Genomic DNA, 20,069 nt, shown 5'->3' with positions numbered 1-20,069 from the left:
AACGGAGAGTAATCGCCAGCGTCGAAACTAGGGTATGATGGCGGCCGCGGCGGCCGGGCGGTGGCATGTGCTGGACCTATTAATAACTATATTTTAACTATTCTGCCGCCGCTTTAGATAAACACCATCTGGCCAACTCTCCATTTCAGACTTTAACCTTGGCTGCTTTGATGTCGATCTTCCCTTCTCAGTACCTATAGTCTACGTTCAATCTTCCACTTATTTTTGCTCTCTCACATTGACAACACTCTACAAATCTCTCACATTAGAGTTCTCACATCTGACTAAGGTGAAATTACCTTCTCACCTCCTATTCAATTGCAAGGGAGCTCCGCATTCGTTCTCCAGACATGAGTGCGTTGTACTACTGAACTCGAATTTTGTTTCTCTTTCTCATTCTCTCTTTATCGTTGTCTTCCATCTTCATATTCCCTTTCCACTCATCATCCAACACTTGATACTCATTCGCTTATTTCACGGCTCATCGCTACCTGGCCGAAACTGCCTCTCCCACAATGGCTGAACTGGGCTCTGCATCGGCCACCGGTGCAGACTTTCGCTCTGATGTGCGACGCAGAAATGTCCCGCAAATTGAGGGGCAATTGAGGTCACCAGAACAGGCGCAGCCGGATTACCAAAAAAAAAAACAGCGTGTAGAGCTCCTTTCCTGCTTTCTGAAACGTGTGCGTTGACCGATATTGGTGGCTAATATATTGTGCCATGTACAGCCTAGTTCCTATCTCTCCGTTCTGGCCAGTTGGGAACCAACGATTGCACCGGTCCTCTTGACGGCTCTGTCAATTTTCACACGTATGTACCAAATTGGCCGCTCAAATATCGTGACTTGGGATGAAGCTCAGTAAGGAAAACGCGCACCTTGGCATACAGCTCCTTTTAACCTTGCAATCATCTAGTTTTGGAAAGTTTGGTTCGCACTACTTGAAGCGCGAATTTTACTTCGATGTTCACCCCCCGCTGGGCAAAATGCTTGTTGGTCTGTCGGGTCTGCTTGCTGGCTACAACGGCTCTTTCGAATTCAAATCCGGCGAAAAGTATCCCGAAGACCTGAATTACACATTTATGCGCCTTTTTAATGCTGCCTTCGGTGTGGTGTGCGTTCCTCTTGCCTATTGGACGGCACGAGAACTCGGGTTCCGAAGAGCTACAGTTTGGCTCGTGAGTCTTATGGTGCTTTTCGAAAACTCATATGCCACTATATCACGGTTCATATTGCTGGACTCTATGTTGCTTTGTTTCACTTTTACGACTACATTTTGCTGGGCAAAGTTTCATCGGCTGCAGCATGCTAGTTTCTCTGTCGACTGGTTTATCTGGCTTTTTTTGACCGGCGTCAGCATCGGCTGCGTTTGTAGTGTGAAGTGGGTTGGTCTTTTTTGCACAGCACTTGTTGGTCTTTACACTATTGAAGATCTATGGAACAAGTTCGGCGACCTAAAGATGTCTGAGGTTGGTTCTCACGATGCAATGTCTCACCCGATACTCTCTCTAATCGTGTATACAGGTAACGCTAGCTAAGCATTTTGCGGCGCGGGTGGTGGGCTTAATCCTGGTTCCAGCCCTAGTTTACATCTTCTCGTTTTATATCCACTTCCTTATTCTGGAGAACAGTGGGCCAGGCGATGCACAGATGAGCTCACTCTTTCAGGCGAACCTCAGAGGCACCCAGGTTGGAAAAGACAGCCCGCTGGAAATCGCATTCGGCTCAAAGGTTACCCTTAAGAATATGGGATATGGTGGCGGTCTTCTCCACTCTCATGTACAAACTTACCCTGAAGGGTCCAGTCAGCAACAAGTCACCTGCTATCACCACAAGGATGCAAACAACGACTGGTTCATATACCCTAATCGCAAAGAGCCTGCATATGATGCAGAAGCACCCCTCAATTTTATTGGCGATGGTGACGTGATTCGTCTTATCCACGGTCAAACAGGCCGCAATCTTCATTCTCATAATATTCCCGCCCCAATCACAAAAGGCCATTATGAAGTTTCATGCTATGGGAACCTGACTATCGGCGACGACAAAGATCATTGGAAAGTTGAAGTTGTTAACGACGTTGCTTCGAGAGATAGGAGTAAGATTAGAACGCTTACCACTGCGTTTCGCCTGCGGCACCCTGTTCTAGGCTGCTACTTGCGCGCCGGCAACACGAATCTTCCACAATGGGGGTTCAAGCAAATTGAAACAACCTGTGTGAAGGAGAATAAGCCCCGTGATGTTTATACACACTGGAATGTTGAAACTCATACAAATGATCGGTGTATGTTCATGCCTGCCACTTCTTTTCTTTTCTTGACTATCCCTAACGCAACAACAGTACCCCCTGGCGACCCGGGTTCATATAAGTCCCCATTCTTCAAAGACTTTATACATCTTAACGTCGCTATGATGACGTCCAACAATGCCCTTGTTCCTGACCCTGATAAGCAAGACGATCTCGCGTCCAAATTTTGGCAGTGGCCCATCCTCAATGTTGGCCTCCGAATGTGCTCTTGGGATGAGAAAGTCATCAAGTACTACCTGCTCGGAAACCCCATCGTCTATTGGGGAAGTACTTCCAGCCTAGCTACCTTTGGTCTTTTGTGTCTGTGGTATCTCGTCCGATGGCAGCGCGGCTATAACGAGCTTAGCCAAGCAGATATTGACCACATCCACTACGCTGGCCTGTACCCTGTTGTCGGCTGGGTTCTTCACTATTTGCCCTTTATCGCCATGGCGCGGGTAACTTATGTCCACCATTATTACCCAGCGCTGTATTATGCCATTCTAACATTCGGGTTTTGTGTGGATTGGCTTACTCAAACCTTGAACACTAAGGCTCGCTGGCTTGTGTATAGCCTTCTTTATTCCCTGGTGGCTGGAATGTTCATCTATTTCCGAGTGATTGTATTCGGAATCGAAGGCCCAAGCCAACAGTGGCGTCACTTGAACTGGCTGAGCGGTTGGCGAATTGCCAATTAGGTATTTTTGTCACCAATGTGCTTGCAGAATCTGTCAACAACTGCTGCCACACCCTCTCTTTTTTGTTCCCTTCTTCAACTCCATGCTTCGCCGCTTCCATTGTTTTTCTGCTGTCATTAAAAAAAAAGGAAATTATTGTATTCATTAGTTATTGGTTAGACTGTTAGTTAATCCATTATGGGTATAATAAATAGTATTCTATTATTTTGGAGCATTGGAATTTGTTACAGGCAGCTTGCAAGGCCACAGAGACACACTGTCAAACGCCCCTAACTGACAATCTGGCTGTCTCTCCTCGTTATATATCCCGGGGTGAACGTATTCAGCAGCAATTGGAACCCAGACTATTACCACCTTTTCGCATAGCATCATTCATTCCCAGAGTTACAGTCTTGGGCATCTTGCTGCTCGCGCCACCGGTTGCCCCGAAACTTTTGACTCCACTTCGCCGGTCATTCAAATCATATTTGCCGGTTTCGATATTGCGATAAATTCTTTCAGCAACTTCCAGGAAAGCTCGTTCCACACCTTCCCCTGATTTCGCGCTCGTCTCGAGGTAGCGCACTACATTGTTCATGCGGCACCACTCCTCAGCTTCTTCCTTAGTGACGCGCCTTTGGTTTGAGTTTGAATTGTCCCCCGCAAGGTCGCTCTTGTTACCTACTAGGATGACGACAATGCCTTCTTCGGCGATTTGACGCAAATCCTGAAGCCACTGAGTGCATGAGGCAAATGTGGCAGGCCGAGTGATATCGAAGACCAGGAGAGCGCCAGAGGCACCGCGGAAGTAAGACCGGGTGATTGATTTGTACGTTTCTTGTCCCGCAGTATCCCAAAGAGATAACTTCATCTTCTTTTGTATTTCCTGGGTCTTTCGAGGGGGGTTGGGTAGCCCAAAAACCGCACTCTCTTTGAAGCCATCTGTTGTGGTTGGTGAAAGCTGTCCGTCAAGAGTGCTGTCATGTTGAAGGTGTATTTGAGGATCTGCTTCAAGATCCCGGGACGCGGGTGGGCCGACTGGAACAACACGGGATCCAAACTCTACACCGATAGTGACATCATGTGTAAAAGAGAACCGTCCCTCACACAGTCGTATTGTCAGCTAAAATGAGCAGCAAGGAGTTGTTAGCCAAGTCAGTATATGTGGATAGCTCTAGACAAACGTACGCTAGATTTCCCGGTTCCTGAGTCACCAATACAGACGAGTTTAGCAATATAATCCCATGGCTGTGACATGGATACCGAGGTGTCCAGATGCGTTACTCTGTTTTGGGGAAGGAAAAAGAGGAAGAATTAAAGTTGGGAATCGATTTGCGCCAGAGATAGATAGGCCTCTCATCTGGAGGCGTTGCGAAAATACCGCGACAAATGAAGGAGCGTCGGCTGAGGGTTCCAGGAGATGGACGAGTGTTAAGTCGCTTGAATATCGGGAGGAGGCCGGAACATTGGGTGGCAGTCGAAGCTTAAGGTTACTAGAAATCGTCAAGTAACTCGATAACAAGACGAGGGAGCTGCGGAACATGAATGGGGTGATGAGTCAGCTATCACCATGATCTCGTCTTATGACGCTGCTGCTTTCACCATCCACTCCTCGCTGGCATCTTGAGTTCGAGCTGACGTTCCCTTCAAAAATCTACTCCTGATCTTGCAGATCGAACCTTCCTCAGGACACCACCATTTCAGTGTTTCCATCGCAAAGATCCATTTCTAGAGCCCTTATCTTTATCTATTCAGCTTGGTCCGTTCACCGCTTAAGCAAGCACCCCCAAACGACGATAAGCTCCGAAGTTGAAGTTGAGAGTCCAGGGAATCAAAAGGCACTGTGCCTATACCTCAGCCAGCCGGGGATGAGAGATGTTTTCTGAATGCAAGTGGCAAATCCCTATACTGCTTTTTCACACACATACTCGTTCCCTCAGCGCTGACTTACACAGATGCTTCGCGCTTTCTCGCCCAGTCCCAATCACATATTGTATCTCGTCCCGATGAAAGGCGCAGGAAAGACTGTGATCGCATAACGCAGCAGCCTGGAAGCTCCCGATATTTATCTTCGCATTCGTTCCTGCAAAGGAGGCCAGCAGATCCCTATCAACCTGGGGCTTCCCAATTCTCGAACTTTGCCTTCGGCTCACGAAATTTGGCACAACAGGCGCCTCTATTTCATAGCGCCACCGAAGATCTTCATGAGGAAGATGAAGAAGCCGAGCATGAGCGGGAAATTGCAGATTTTTATGCCCTCCAAAGGTCAAGGCGGCATTTTGGTAGTAGCTACCTAAGAGACTCGGGAACAGACGAAGATGATAACAACTCCATCATTACGAGGGCCCAAAACACCCCTGACCGGCTTACAGAACGGACTGAGCGAGGACCCAGAGGTTTAGGGCGTCGCTCGAGATTTGGACGGGCGCGGGATTGGTCTGTCGACGCTGTGGCAGAGGCAGCCGATGGCGAAGAGGACATATTTGACGGTAGGAAGAGTAGGACAATCGCAAAGTTGGTGGATGTCCGTCTCGAAGATACGCTGAAGTCCGACCTTCACGATAGTGATGGTGATCTTCCCGGTGCTAGCAAGGATGATAAACCTCCGGCCGTGCAGCGATTCCGGGAAGAGCCCCGAACGGATGATATCGGGATGGATTCAAATCAGTTGCTCGACGACACAAGCCAGCAGCGATTATTAGACGAATCGCAGCTACCGACTGCTGATGCTCCTCAAACTTCCACGGAGTCCGGCACATTTCACTTTCCATCATTTGATGCATTCTGGGGGCATCTCTTTTTGATATCTTTGGCTTGCCTCTTTGCTACCTCGTTCCTCATCTATCTGAATACGTCTCCGCCAGGGAATAAATCTACATGGGGTGATACTATATACCTGACCATTCATGGTTCTTTTTATCGCCTCGGTATGTACACCGTGGTCTCAGTGTGCATCTCTCTACTGTGGCTTGCTCTTTTACGATCATACGTGCGCCCCTTGGTTTACGTTACTATGTTTGCTGTTCCGGTTATTCTCTACTCATTCTCCCTATACCCCTTCATCTCAAGTTTTCGAGGGGCTTGGCACGGTTCAAGTGTTCAGGACAGAGTTATGCGGTTTGGGTCGTTCGTCCCGTTTATCATGGCTACCGCTTGGATCTACAACGTCATACGAAGCCGCCATGTCATAGGCAAGGCAATCAGTATCCTCGAATTTGCGTGTCGTATTCTCGCAGCAAATGCGGAGCTCTTGCTGCTTGGGCTGGGCAATCTTATCCTCATTGTCACATGGACATGGGTATGGATGCTCATGTTTACTCGGGTATTTCTGGGGGGGCACAAGTCCGGGCCTTCCGAAACAAAAGCCTTCACTATAGATATTAGCAGTTGGTGGCTGGGGAGCTTCTTTATCATCGTGTACCTATGGTCTTTAGGGATCATCGCGGGTGTTCAACGAGCAGTGACGGCTGCGACAGTAAGTCAGTGGTACTTCCACCGGCTTGCGGTCCCAGCACCAACCTCAAGACAAATCGTCCAAGCGGCAGCTCTCCATTCTCTGACAACACTATTTGGCACAATCTGCTTATCGAGATTATTAGCGTTACTCATCCGCATCCCTTTTCTTGTACTGCCTAGGCGTCTTGCCTCGGTTTTGAGTCTATTTACCTATACCTTTGTTCCCACCCCAATCACTACGCTCACTGATCCTCTTTCTCTCACATATGCGGCGATTCATTCCCAGCCGCTTGCGGCCTCTGCCCGCGGCCTTACTCAGATGACGAATATCGCGCCATCAGTTGCAACATCGTCATTACACCCAAGATCATTCTCTCAGACTCGAGAGACATACTCTCCTCTTCTTCCTTACAAGCTTTCAAAACTCATATTGCATGCTGCTCGGCTCATGATGTCTCTGGCTTTGGGATTCGGAGGCTGGGTGAGTACTGCTCGATCTCTAGGGGTGCCCACAAGCAGCCATGTCCAACACGGCAGCATGTATGCGTACGTTGTCGGTCTCATTGCAGCAACAATTGGGTGGAGTGTACTTGAGGCTATTGAGGGCATTGTTGCGGATATTGTAGATGCTTCAATTATCTGTTACAGCAGCGAAGTTGGGCTCAACGGCAGAGACGCACGGTACTGTCGTGAAGCAGGTTGGTTATTTGGCAAAGAGCCGAGCCCTGAACCTCGTTATTCAGTGGAACCATAGTGTTCTCCAGTCCAGCAGTCTTGGAAATCTTGGTCAAAGTCTCGGAAGACTTGACTTCTACGTAGCGCTGATTTATGTTTTCCTGGCAGCGGGTCGTTTAAGCACATTAATTGGGCATATTGTCAGGATAATCTTTGGGCCATTGACTTTGATTCTTACATAGCAAATGGAACAGATGCGCTGAATTAATTACTTAGGCTTGCTCTTTGATCTTCTAAGTTGAGTACTTTATCCAACAATAAACCGCCCAAGGGGACATAAGAAACAGTCAACGAAAGGTTTGCACATGGGTGAAAGTAGCTAGAGGCGATTTGCTGACTACGAATCCTACTCTACGCACCTGATTAAGGACTGCAACTACACCTCCTACACATTCATTCTACACACAGTCAAGAGCAGACCCAAACGGGACTTCAAGAGTCAAGATCTGGGAGAGATTATTTATTAGTGTACGCTTAATCGCTAGAAAGAACTCAAGCAAAGCTGCAGGCATGTGGTATCATGGAAGGAGCAACGACTCAGAATGAATATGAGAAAAGGAAAACAAGACATGAGGTGTTCATGCCATATACGCCTGCCGCCGTTCATATGCCTGTTCCAGGACGCCAACGCAAAGCAAGGCAGTCCAGGTCACCCCGGGTAATAAAATATAGCAGATATCAACTATCGCGGGGGTTAGAGATATATAGATAGATTGACGAAAGTTGTACGAGAGGGGTATTCATCATAGCCAACTGGAAGTGCGGCGAGTCCCGGTCAGATATCGAGCTTGCCTCGCCAGTCGATTTTCTCATTCGAACACCATTCTCTCAGCATAGCGCAACTGAAACGGAGAACTTCGAGGGGCGTACTAGTCTTCCCGAGCGGCAAGTATATCTCACCGGAATACTCCCCGGGCTTTAGTCGCTTTTTGCCTTGTTCGGTGTAATTTCTGGCGCGCCTCGACCAAGTTTCTGGGAACTCGCGGGCGAGAAATTCCTCCGAAAGACCTCGAGAGCCATCAAACCATAAACGCTGCGACTCCTTGTAACACTCTGGCAGTCTAGTCTTCAGCTCAAGAAATTCTTTCAGGCTTTTTTTGCTCTCGTCTGAATGAGCAGAGTGCCCATCGCTTGCTGGGGTGGGGACTGGAGTGTGCTCCCCGGGTATAGGTGTAACTGCAAGGCGTTCGAGGTCGAGGGCATGAATAGCGTCATAAGAAACAGCACCTAGAATGCAGCAAAGGCTGTTAAGTGGAGGAAAAGGTAAGCTGTTCTTCCTGACAACCCGCCAATATGCGATAATGGACAGCCAAGTTGAGGAATCACCTATCTGACGAGAGATCGCCTTAGATTGATCCTCTGCAATAAAAGCCAGAACAAAACAGATGATAGCCTCGATTGCTGTTGCAGCAGCAAGTTTCTCATCAGTGCTGGTGACCTTATCCTTTGCTGTGTGTCGATCGGCGGCATGTTTCAATTCTCGACCTAAATTCCCGTACTTCTGGTATTCTTCCTTCCAAGCCCGACGATCACCGTTCCTATCTGCACTGCTAGGTTGGGACGGCGATTGTGTGCTCACACCGGCGGCGGAATCCGCTGGCGCTTTCCGGGCAACTGCATGATGGTGACCTCTTCCCTCGTTGCTAGCTAGGTCATGCCGGGAAGAGGGGTGCTTGAGATCTTTTGCAGGCGTGAGGGACACGGGCCGCGTCCTTTCCTGTTGCGCTTGACTTAACACTGGAGTTTGAGGTTTGTCCGTCCGGTGAATCCTTGATTCTTTAGAAGGATCTTTTGTAGAAGAACTTGCCTGACTACTAACCACAAATTTTGACTTTCCGTCTACACGAGTGGTCTTATTTGTGGTCTTATCAGATGTAAAGGCTTTTTGGTGCTCTGCTTTCGTTGGTTTTTCCTCGAGTGCATCCGGAGAAGGCGAGTCTTGGTAACTGTGCTTCCTCTTTCCGGAAAATTTGAGGAGAGCCTCAACGCGCTTTCTGTTGGACCTTCCGTATTTCAACTTCACTGGCAGGCGAGGCCTCGACAACGAAGGCTGAGCAGGTTTAGCAATATGCGACTGCAGCGGCTTGTTGCTTGTTGGAGCTTGTACATTGATTTTTGAGGTTGTCTGTGAGGTCGTTTTCATGGTCTCTACACCTCTTGATGCAGTCTTTTCTGGCCCCACCAATGGCGACTTGCCGAGGGGGTTCAAGGTCCCAACGACATGGGTCGAGCCCAAATGTGAAATGCCGCGTTTCGACAATTTATCCTTCTCTATTTTCGACTTCGCCGTATCACTGCTCACGATCGACTCTAGCTGTAAGTCTGGCGCCAGTGTCTCGCTGCTAAGCTTGGCCAGCTCCTTTTCGAGCTCCGGCGGAAGGGTAGGAGATAGAAGTCGAGGTAACCGAGGGGTGCTTGAGGTTGGAGGGAGGGTTGGCGAAAGAAGCTCGGGGAGTCCACCGCCATTTATAGGCTCCGCTTCAGAATGGGTAGTTGTAGGTTCGGGTGAAATCCTTCGTCTTTTTGCGGATATGCCGTCCTTAATCTGATTAATATAGCGGTCACGCTCTGCGGAGCGTTTCCGATCTACATGTTCAGGATTCGATTGAGCGAAATGATTCTGGGGGCGGATTTTCTTTGGCGGTTTCTGATAATTATCACTTGTGGTAATATGTGTTGATGTATGATTGTCGTTGGGGACATGTAGTGTCGAGGCATCTTGATGTCCGGCGGCTCCTTGACTTCGGGGTGACGGCGACGTGCCGTTATTTCGCTTATTCTTGTAATCATGCAGGCTGATTTTCTTCTTCACATGGCCGCTCGATGGCGTGCTAGTTGCACTCTGTGGCCGTGAGCGCGAATCAGCCATTACGCTCGCTGTGGTGTCAGACCAATCACCCACAGCTACCAATAGAGAGTCACTATCGTCGTGCGTCAAGAATGTCATATACTGTAATTGTTGTTCTTCCGGAGCGAAAGGCCCGTCATCACTCACTGCCCAGTTGTTGACGAAACGATTTCCGAGTCGAAAGGGCACATCAGTGGGAACAGTGAGGAGAAAAGGATAGAACGGAAGGACCTCCTCACGAAGTCGATTCAGTCGATGATCAATCAGGTCGCGTTCGGAGTGTGTCAATCGTCCACGGCTTGAGATAGTGGGTTTCCTGGTATAATCGGTAGAGCGAGACGACATTGCAGTCTATTTGATATGAAACACACACTGCGCCTGAACGGCGAAGCTAGAAAGCTTCGGCAAGAGCTAGATGCAGCCTGGCGTACACCCCTTCCTAGACCAGAGAGTTGGGGTTTTGTCTGAAATAAAAACGTGACTCGTTCAACACAGGATTAAATGCAGATGGTATGATGCATGCAGTGAGCCCAAGTAGTAGTGGGCCGGGATTGAGAACCGTTTGTTCAATTCAAGTTTCCCCCTCCCCCCATTCAACCCGAGTAATGAGTTATACTGTTGCCGAGAATGCAATATCGGCAACCCGTAAAGTGGATAGCGAGTTGAATCTCATGGCACCTGACAAGCGCAGAGAAAGATGGCCTGCTTCGACGCCGGTAGCAAGGAATGTAGGTGTGTAAATGTCGGGCGCGGTATGTAGAGCGAGTGGAGATAAGTGTATAGCGGGTAACATGGACGAGGACGTACGTATTTCCTGCACAGATAATCGGCGACGGTCTTGCAGCGAATGGTCGGCAGAAGCTATAGCAGAGCGGCAGAGGCCATTGGCAGTTTGGAGCCTCTTCCGGCAGGGGAGATGTGTGGACAACTGCTCATAAAGGCGAGAAGTGGGAGAAAGAGTGAAAGAAAGGAAGAGAATTGCAAACGGGCGGGTGTGAAAGAAAGGGAAGTGATGGCGACCTCACTCTCTCGGAGAGAGCAGAGTCGAAGAGGAAGAATAACTAGGTAAATAGTGATTATTGGCAGAGGGACAACTGATGCTAGCAGCAGATTCGGGGTGAAGCGGAGAGCCTTGGCGACACCTTACGCTGTTAATCAGGGTGTTGAGTTGGATGTCGAGTTGTCGACCCAGAGTAGCTGAATAAAATAATAATTCCCCACCCAATAATAATACTCAATATATGTTGCCTCTCGTGCTACAAGCTGTTTCAGTCACCCAGGCACAGACCGACAAGCCACGACTTGGGCGAGGCGATTCACGGGTTCGAGCACTTCACTGTCTCGTTTGTCTTACCGCCGCTCTCTAGTTATCTACTAACATGAGTCTCGCATTTTGACTACCTCTCTATTGTGAAGGAAAAGAATGCCCTGTTCATCAGGTTGCTGCTGTACAGGAAACTCGTATAGTTGTCGACTGGTGGTGGTATTTTGGCTGCTATTGATTTGGAGATCAGGAAGATAGTGGTAGGGTCGTACATAATAATAACCCCTGCACTATGACCGATCATCAGCCGCAAACTTATCATTCCAAAAGGCTCTGAAATGCTTCTGCTCTCCAAGTCTGGAAATCTCCTTCACCTCTTCAGGCGTCAGCTGGAAATTCAAGGCATTTAGGTAGCTGCTTAAGCGAGCTTCCTTTCCACTGGTCGTGATTGTTACAGCGCCACGGTCAATTGACCATCTCAGAAGGACTTCTCCCTCACCAACGGCATACTTTGATGCCAGTTTAGACAACAGCGAATCAAGTGGGCCACCTTTAGCCCGGACGGCAGGGGTAAGGGGCCCATAACTGGCTGTTGTGATTGATTGCTGCTCTTGGAAGGGGACGAGAGAGCCATGTTGCAGATAAGGATGGAATTCGATTTGGTTGATCGATGGCGGAATCTTGGCAGTCTGCAGGATTGTGCTCAGATGGCTCTCTAGGAAGTTGGATACCCCAATTGACCGGGCCTTTCCTGCCTGCTTCACCTTTTCTAAGGCTGCCCAAGCGTCCTGGAGCTCAGTTGGCGATTTGGCAAAGAAGGGTTGATGGATCAAGTATCTGAGTGCAGCGCCTTGATCAGTGTCTTGACCTAGTAATGAGTGATGATACATACAGATCAACATAACTCAATTGAAGCTTATCTAGGCTCGATTGAATAGCACCAGGAATGTCCGCAATGTTCTGGTTTACTTTAGTTGTCACGAACAGCTTCTCTCGTGGGACCCCGCTCTCCTTGATTGCAACACCCAGTTCTGCCTCTGTGCCATAAACTTCGGCACCATCCAGGTGGTGGTATCCCAGTTTGATGGCGGCCTTGATCGATTCGACCAATTCGCGATTGACGCCAGTTTCTCCCTTCTTCTTGAACCAGGCGGTGCCTGTCCCATACCCCAACTAGATTAAACCAGTTAGGATTGAAATTTCACTAGAGGCGGGCGCGACCTACTATAGGAATTGCAGTTCCGTCCATCAGTAGTGTAGACGGAACTGGAGTTGACGAAGCCATGTTTATGCAGGAGACTCGAATCAGGATATGTAAAGATTTGGTTCCAGTCGAAATACAAGCTTCTAAATTATGTGTAGAGGGGCTTGGGCCATTATATAAACATAAACTTGAAATGGAGACCGGGTCGGATCACGGAGTCCTGTGCGAAAATGATCTTCACTGTGGAGAGTGGCGGATTTTGATCGGGTTTTCCGTCAAAGGTGTCAAAAGACACCTCCTCAAGGCGTTGGTTTGCCATGCAAGGGCAATATATCGCAATTTCCAGAGGAGCTCCATTGATTCTAGAGGAGTAGAGCAACGGCAACCTTGGAAGTCATAGCAGGCCGCAGTTGTCTTCCAAGTTGACTCCTGGTACTCCATAACGTTTCAGAGTATACTCTACGGAGTATAATGGAAATAATTGGAGTCCATACTGTATGGGAGTACCTAGTTAACTATCTACGTAGGGATATCTAGGTAAGAGTACCTAAGACAAGACCGAGCCCGAGGTAAAGCCATTGGACCTCACTTTGGAAGGTCGGGGGGACTGACCAGAGGATGATGTCACGCTTGGCTCACGGGGTCCGCTTCCAGACAGCTGCCCGGCTCGACTCAACGCATTAGTAACGGCTTCTATAGGAGGCGATCTTCAATGTGCAATCAATTTTGTACAATCCACCCAGCTCCAAATGTTAGAATCGTTGTAAGCTCGCTATCTTCATTCAGCATATGCTCCCAAATCGTTGCGCAGTTATATGTCGTTTCGCGCCACTAGCAAGCAGGCACATGTTCTCCGGAGCCGCCTAGGTAAAATGGCTTCGCAGCTCTCCAGCACAGGCACAGGCCTCTCGCTTGCAGAACTTCCCAAGACAAATGTTTTTACGTCCAATCTCCCTCCAGACCCTGGATTCGAGACACCCGAGGCATCTCACAAGGCACAGAGGGAAAGGCTCTATCCGCGCACTGTCAGAGGAGCGGCCTTCACCTATGTACGCCCTGAGACGACGGAGGAACCGGAGCTTCTGGGTGTAAGTCCAAAAGCAATAGCGGATCTCGGATTGAGAGCTGGTGAGGAGAAGACGACCCAGTTCAAGGCTGCGGTTTCAGGCAATGAGTTATTTTGGAACGAGGAAGATGGGGGTGTGTATCCCTGGGCTCAATGTTATGGAGGTATGTCGTACACAAAGTTGAACTCAATGGCAAAAGCGCGCCGCCCATACTAATTTGCTTCAGGATGGCAATTGTACGTCGTGCAGGTTTGTCTGATAGAACTAGCACTTTTGATTAACAGTTTACAGCGGCGCATGGGCTGGACAACTTGGAGATGGTGTATGTTGATTATCTATACAAGCGGAAGATATAGGCTGATACCTTGCAGCGTGCAATCAGTCTCTTTGAAAGCACAAATCCAAGCACACATACCCGGTACGAAGTCCAGCTCAAGGGAGCGGGTCGTACGCCGTACTCCCGATTTGCAGATGGAAAAGCCGTACTGCGATCTAGTATTCGCGAATACATTGTATCAGAAGGTACGATAGCCAGAGTATTCAATTTCGCTTCCACTGATTTGCTATGCGAGTAGCTTTAAATGCACTCGGTATTCCAACCACCCGAGCTCTGTCTCTCACTCTGTTGCCAAAAGCAAGAGTCATGCGCGAACGTATCGAGCCCGGCGCTATTGTTTGTCGTTTTGCAGAATCTTGGCTTAGGATTGGCACATTTGATCTTCCACATTCGCGTGGTGACCGAGGTTTGGTCAGAAAACTAGCAACTTATGCTGCCGAAAATGTGTTCCAAGGATGGCAATCCCTACCAGGTGCTGTGTCGTTAGGCAAGGATCAGTCGCCTGACGCCGTTGAAGAACCCCCACGCGGTCTTGCATGGGACAAGGTACAGGAACACCAAGGCGTGGAGGAGAACCGATTCGCTCGCCTGTTTAGGGAAATTGCACGGCGCAATGCAAGGACTGTGGCAGCTTGGCAGGCCTATGGCTTCATGAACGGGGTGCTCAATACTGACAACACATCTATATATGGGCTTTCTCTTGATTATGGACCATTCGCATTCATGGACAATTTCGATCCACAATATACCCCTAATCACGACGATCATATGTTGAGATACTCATACAAGAACCAACCATCAGTTATTTGGTGGAATTTAGTCAGACTGGGCGAAAGTCTAGGAGAACTTATTGGCGCTGGCGACATCGTCGACGAAGAGACATTCGTCACGAAAGGAGTCACGGAAGATGCTGCTCCAGCACTCATCAAGCGAGCGGAAACCATTATTGAACGAACTGGCGACGAGTATAAAACGGTCTTTTTGAACCAATATAAGCGTCTTATGAGCAGAAGGCTAGGCCTTAAAACTCAAAATGAATCGGATTTTCAGCACTTATTCTCCGAGCTTCTTGACACCCTCGAAGCACTAGAGCTAGATTTCAACCATTTCTTCCGACGCCTCTCAAGTCTGCCCCTCGCTGATCTTGAGTCAGAGGCAGGACGGAAAGAGGCAGCACCTCGGTTCTTTCACAACGAAGGCTTCGGTGGCATCGGATACACCGAAGGTTCTGCAAGGGAACGCATCGCCGAATGGCTCGACATTTGGCGCCAACGTATTATACAGGACTGGGGCCCTGATGCCGATGCTGACGGTCAACGTCAGAAAGCCATGAAGGAGGTCAATCCGAACGTACGCAGCAACCCTTTCTCCATCCTCTAGGCAAGATTTGAACAGGACACTAATGATGATGGCACCGTTTAGTTTCTAGCCCGCGGTTGGGTTCTAGATGAAGTCATTGAGCGCGTTGAGCGTCGTGGTGATCGTGCGGTCCTCGGCCGTGTTATGAATATGGCGCTCAACCCATTCGACGAACAGTGGGGAGTGAACAAAGAGGAGGAGGAACGTTTCTGTGGAGACGTTCCGAGGTTCCAAAGAGCTATGATGTGTAGCTGCAGCTCATAGAACGCACATGTATCACTGAAGCGAGGTCGTGTATGCATGCATTTCTGCATTCGAAGTAATTGTAGGGGCACAATGAACCAGGATGAAAGCGTGTACTTTGGCGCAAGAAGATCTCAGGGTAGCCTCCAAGTGGAAGAAAAAACAGAATGTGAGAAGTATAGAGTTGGTTTTATTGGTCCTCTTCTTCGAAAGCTAGACGTCGCGCACAATCCCACCCTGCCGCTTTTTTGGCTCCCATTTACTTTTTGTTTCAGTATTTTTATTCCCTAAGTCAATCCGCAATACACAAGAGCATCCATCCCATTGATCCATCTATCCACAACCAGGAGACCATCTCAAGTCTCGAAAATCGGTCCACCTTGCCCGTAACGGCTTGAGGAAGTCGCAGGGCAAATCAAAGTCGTATAGTTATGACTCAATAGTAAAAGGATATCTTTGAACAGATATCTTGGTTAACCGAGGGGCTTAAGTCATTTCAAAACCAAGTTCGTGAAGCCAGGAGGCATGGCTTTGCCGACGGGGTTTGATCAAACGTAAAACAAATCGTCACGAAGGGGACGAGTCGGGCTAGTATCCCTTATTTTGGTTGAATGCATAAAATCGAGGCGTAATGAAGATACACGAGCCGACGGTACATCAGCTTAGTTGTTGGGGCAGGCACTCTGGATGTGGCCGGGCTGCTTGCAGTTGTAGCAAACCCGTTCACCCTTTGCCTCGGTAGGGCAGTCGCGTGACACGTGGCCAACCTCTCCGCCTGTGGTACCATGTTAGCACGCAAGAGAATAAACAGACAAGTAGCTGCTCCGGAAGGGTAAGCTTACAGTTGTAGCACTTCTGGCCATGGGTACAGTCGCGAGCCATATGGCCGAAGCCGCCGCATGAGTAGCAAGTCTGTTGACGACCGCCGCCGCCGTAACCGCCGCCGAAGCCACCTCCATAGCCGCCACCCTGAGGGCAGTTCCTGGCGATGTGACCAACACGGCCACATTTATAGCACTCCTGACCGCCTGCCGGCCGTTCGTTCTCCCCCGCTTGGGGACATTCGCGAGAAATATGGCCGACACCACCGCAACGGTAGCATGACTTCTCCTTAGGTGCTACGGTGCATTCACGGCCTAAGAAACACTTCAATTAGGTTCTGTGGCGCATAATAAGAGATTCTGAGCCACGTTGAGGTAACTTACTGACGTGGCCTTGACCTATGGGTAGAAAGACGAATCAGATAAGAACAAAATCTAGGAAGCATTCCATTGTAATGCTGTAATTAACGGGGTAACGGGGTAGATACTGCATACCGCCGCAGTTATAGCTACAGCACATGTTAGTAAACAAACTTGCCGCGTCAGCAGGATGGAGAGCGTACCAGGTGGGAGTTCCCTTCTTGGGGCAGTCGCGAGCCTAGATATAACTTCATGAGATTCCAATGTTCGGTGAAAGATCGGGGTTGCCGATGTGCGCATTTACCTGGTGAGTGGCTTCGCCGCCTATTTTTCGCAAATAGTCAGCCAGGGCTTTTTTTTCCCACTAAAAGTTCCGATGCAGGGAAGGGAGAAAATGGTTCGTCAGGGCTGCAAAACACAAAAAACACAAGCACGCAGGAATATTATTGAACATTGGGGTCATTGGCAGATTTAGAACCGGCCAAGAAGGTAAGCTCTCATTCCTTTTTCTTCCTTCCTCGACGGGTTGAATTCAAGGTGGTGTGTGAAATTGCATGCAGGGTAGCGGAACAAGTACCAATGGGTCAGCAGGATTTTTTTCAGGACTCACAGTTGAAGCATCCACGACCTCCAGCTTGGAAACTCATGTTGACTGATTGTAAGATTGATGTAGAATTGCGGAGAAGGTGTTGGGTTGATAGAAGCGATTTTTTCTGGAGGGGCAAAAATTCAAGCAGAAATTTAGTTTGCAAGGGCGGAAAGATTCTTGATTGCAGATAAACGGAAGATGCGGGGGGAGGACTTTTAGTGAGGTTGCAGCCTTCGGGCCTGAATTCAGTCGTTCCTGTCTTCTTGGGAGACCTCCCTTCCTCCGTCATCGAACGTCTCTTCTTATTCAATCTTGAATGTTTTCAATCTTGAAGCCCGCTGCCCCACCAAAGCCTGTGGGAAGCAGCTGGAGCCTCTCGTGATGCACTTTAAGCAAGCACTCTGCTCCCTAGTAGATTGACAAGTAGAGAGCTGTATCCTTGCAGTTCGAACAACGGAAACATAACAACTGCGTGATCGTGCAAATACATTCGGCTGGCAGTGTCGGACGGTCAGCCTCTCAGCTTGCAGGGCAGAGGGCGACCTGTGGCCGTATTTTGCAACCATCGGGGTCACTATAGGTAGAAGGTGAGTGGGGAATAATTTGGAACAAGTTCCAGTCTCTTGCTGCGGGATGTCGCTCTGCTATTTGATCTATATAAGGGCCTCCCAAGGTCCCCAGGTGTTGACTATCAGTACCTTGGTGGTCATCAGTCTCGGCGAAAAATCCACAGCATATTGTCGGAGCCTCATGATGAGAAAAGTCTTTTTTAAGTGAATTACTTTCGGCGACCGAGGTTTACTATCGCCAGTCGATCTTTTAAAGGTCATCTGAAGTCGTAAGATTCGAGCAGCTGATTTCCCTGGTCTTTGTCTCGGAGTAAGAGCAGTCGTTCGTCATCAAACCCTACGCAAAATCGCGTTCGGACGAGCTTCTGCGGCATATTGACAGGCTGCGCTTCGGTCTCACCAAATTCACGGCGTGATATTCTTGAAAGCACTCCCTGACCATCAGCGCCTTCTAGGCGCTGATGGTTTTCAGGGTTGACTTTAATGCTTTTATCAGCCCGAAACATCCTTTGGCTACCAAAAGATGACACCAGGTTCTCAAGTTCCCATATCCTTATCTCATCTCCACCTGAGCTCACCGAAACTGCTTTTCCTCGGTCGCTGACTTGTACGGCCGACACGGACGACGTATGGCCCCAGAGTCTCTGACCCCCTTTGATATAAAGGTCTGTCGCTGTTGACACAACAAGATACACGGTTAGAGTGTTGTCCGCATGGGACGTCAGAAGATATGGATGTGAGTATGAAACACATGTCGGTGGGTCTTGATGTAATATAGCAGGCAATATCGAGCTCAGCTGTGAAGGTGTATTAACTTCAAAGTCTAGAGTTGGCGCAAGTCCACTCCTTGCGCGAGGTAAAGGATGTAGGTGAGCCCCGTGTTGGGTGTCCACGGTTGTGGTAATTCGAGATTTTGTCTGCTGGCCAGTTTGATCGAAGTGTAGTTCCTGGACCCCTAGAGCCCAGCCACAACCAGGGTGAAGAAAACTGTAGACTACTGAAGCGATGATCTCTGCCCCCGCATGGCGAACAGATAACGACATCGGTGACAGGATGATATCCGCTTTTAAAGAAGCAACAAGATGCGCTTCGTCAGCCAGATTGGGATCGTCAGCTCTAGGCGGTAGCTTAAAGAGTGATAGCACGCGGTGCTTTGAAACGACCATAAGGTACGGGTATGACGATGCCATGGCAGTTATGGCACCGTTAACAGGCTTGGAGCTAGAAAAGCGAGTTTCTAGCTGCAACCCTGTTATTGCCATCTTGTACACTCTAAGCCGACCATCGTCAAATCCCACCGCAATTTCAACAGAATGCTTCTCAAGACCGCTAGTTGCGGTCAGTGCGGTCGGGGCGGCTTGAGCTTGCAGTTCGTGTTTCGCGAAAGCAAGGCCTGCTTTGCAGATCTTTGGATTTTCTGCAGACCACGCTCGGAGACCCCCACCTGAGTCTGCGGTAAACACAAAGCCAGCGCAGAACGTTGCCAGCATCGGTGACCTAGGCGGTTGGGGTATCTCGACCTTGGTGACCCGGCAAGTGCCCTTGGACCAGTTGTGTCGGAGTTGATATTGGCGCTTCCAACTTGTGGCTTGATCTCTCCGATCCAGATGCGCATGGTCCAGCCATGTTGAAACCTTTGGCGAATATTTGAATCTGGTTTGGTAAAACGAGGTACGTCTGCTATTCGCTAATCGGCGTGCCCGGGGACCAACCCATTTCGTGAAATACTGTCGTTTCCAAAGCTCGGAGTCTCCAGCAAGCGCATAAAATCGATGAGACAACCTATATAAGCGGTAAGCGAGGGTCGTCGATCATTTATAATGGAAGCGGTCACCTTTGACAGGTAAGAAGAGATGGTATTGTGAGAAAGGAGAGGATATGGAGCAAGACCTCGTTGCTCAAGGAGGAAAGATGATCGGTTTGATGCCCATTTTCGTTCATGCGCGGTCGTTTGAGCGGAGGATCAGGTTTTGGCAGCTCATCATCATGACGCCTTTTCGACATTACGGGGAAATCATCGCAATGCAAATGGACCGGCTTATCCCATATGCATCGATCAAGAGAACTGTCTGGAGTAACTGTAGTTAGGTACGTACCCAAGTAGGCGAGACGGGCCCCGGGGTGGATTCAAGCAATAGGGCGATACCGTGGTTCGCTGGCAAGTTACATAAACGGAGGCTTGCCGCTTAGGTAGGTGCCTGAGGTGTTAGTAATTTTGGTATTCGCGATACGTCATCCGCCGATCTAAATAAACT

At 49.1% G+C, this 20,069-nt stretch overlaps 8 protein-coding genes across 8 annotated transcripts; 3 read left to right on the top strand and 5 right to left on the bottom strand.

The window, feature by feature from the left end:
• The first annotated feature begins 138 nt into the window (after positions 1-138).
• On the top strand, positions 139-3,117 carry pmt2 (protein O-mannosyl transferase). Its single transcript, XM_073711343.1, has 4 exons — positions 139-653; positions 729-1,467; positions 1,523-2,282; positions 2,340-3,117. Exons 2-4 carry the CDS (start codon positions 850-852, stop codon positions 2,981-2,983), a joined length of 2,022 nt encoding a protein of 673 aa, XP_073571339.1. The 5' UTR covers positions 139-653; positions 729-849; the 3' UTR covers positions 2,984-3,117.
• Positions 3,118-4,458, bottom strand: BJY04DRAFT_189185 (P-loop containing nucleoside triphosphate hydrolase protein). The gene is made up of 2 exons (XM_073711342.1): positions 4,151-4,458; positions 3,118-4,085 (listed from the first exon to the last, which is right to left on the bottom strand). Exons 1-2 carry the CDS (start codon positions 4,217-4,219, stop codon positions 3,306-3,308), a joined length of 849 nt encoding a protein of 282 aa, XP_073571338.1. The 5' UTR covers positions 4,220-4,458; the 3' UTR covers positions 3,118-3,305.
• BJY04DRAFT_189184 (uncharacterized protein) lies at positions 4,459-7,368 on the top strand. Its single transcript, XM_073711341.1, has 2 exons — positions 4,459-4,850; positions 4,918-7,368. Exons 1-2 carry the CDS (start codon positions 4,838-4,840, stop codon positions 7,170-7,172), a joined length of 2,268 nt encoding a protein of 755 aa, XP_073571337.1. The 5' UTR covers positions 4,459-4,837; the 3' UTR covers positions 7,173-7,368.
• Positions 7,369-7,896: 528 nt separating this feature from the next.
• On the bottom strand, positions 7,897-10,597 carry BJY04DRAFT_60595 (uncharacterized protein). Its single transcript, XM_073720717.1, has one exon. The coding sequence runs from the start codon at positions 10,344-10,346 to the stop codon at positions 7,929-7,931; it is 2,418 nt and encodes an 805-aa protein (XP_073571336.1). The 5' UTR covers positions 10,347-10,597; the 3' UTR covers positions 7,897-7,928.
• A 759-nt stretch (positions 10,598-11,356) lies between these two features.
• Positions 11,357-13,039, bottom strand: BJY04DRAFT_189180 (aldo/keto reductase). Its single transcript, XM_073711340.1, has 3 exons — positions 12,491-13,039; positions 12,158-12,438; positions 11,357-12,102 (listed from the first exon to the last, which is right to left on the bottom strand). Exons 1-3 carry the CDS (start codon positions 12,548-12,550, stop codon positions 11,556-11,558), a joined length of 888 nt encoding a protein of 295 aa, XP_073571335.1. The 5' UTR covers positions 12,551-13,039; the 3' UTR covers positions 11,357-11,555.
• A 302-nt stretch (positions 13,040-13,341) lies between these two features.
• BJY04DRAFT_218332 (YdiU domain protein) lies at positions 13,342-15,496 on the top strand (the record flags this gene model as incomplete). Its single annotated transcript, XM_073716282.1, has 6 exons — positions 13,342-13,699; positions 13,763-13,772; positions 13,828-13,858; positions 13,908-14,058; positions 14,112-15,223; positions 15,296-15,496. The coding sequence occupies 6 exons, from the start codon at positions 13,342-13,344 to the stop codon at positions 15,494-15,496; spliced, it is 1,863 nt and encodes a 620-aa protein (XP_073571334.1).
• Positions 15,497-16,574: 1,078 nt separating this feature from the next.
• On the bottom strand, positions 16,575-17,802 carry BJY04DRAFT_60671 (putative zinc knuckle domain protein (Byr3)). Its single transcript, XM_073720719.1, has 4 exons — positions 17,267-17,802; positions 16,961-16,980; positions 16,860-16,894; positions 16,575-16,805 (listed from the first exon to the last, which is right to left on the bottom strand). Exons 1-4 carry the CDS (start codon positions 17,532-17,534, stop codon positions 16,715-16,717), a joined length of 414 nt encoding a protein of 137 aa, XP_073571333.1. The 5' UTR covers positions 17,535-17,802; the 3' UTR covers positions 16,575-16,714.
• BJY04DRAFT_60588 (WD domain protein) lies at positions 17,803-19,937 on the bottom strand. Its single transcript, XM_073720716.1, has 2 exons — positions 19,649-19,937; positions 17,803-19,596 (listed from the first exon to the last, which is right to left on the bottom strand). The coding sequence occupies exons 1-2, from the start codon at positions 19,816-19,818 to the stop codon at positions 18,072-18,074; spliced, it is 1,695 nt and encodes a 564-aa protein (XP_073571332.1). The 5' UTR covers positions 19,819-19,937; the 3' UTR covers positions 17,803-18,071.
• Between the last annotated feature and the right edge of the window lie 132 nt (positions 19,938-20,069).

The sequence above is a fragment of the Aspergillus karnatakaensis genome (genome assembly GCF_047715665.1).
Source record: "Aspergillus karnatakaensis strain CBS 102800 unplaced genomic scaffold BJY04scaffold_24, whole genome shotgun sequence".
NCBI lineage: Eukaryota > Fungi > Ascomycota > Eurotiomycetes > Eurotiales > Aspergillaceae > Aspergillus > Aspergillus karnatakaensis.
The sequence above is the reverse complement of the archived record's forward strand: the minus strand, read 5'-3'. Positions and strand labels throughout refer to the sequence as shown.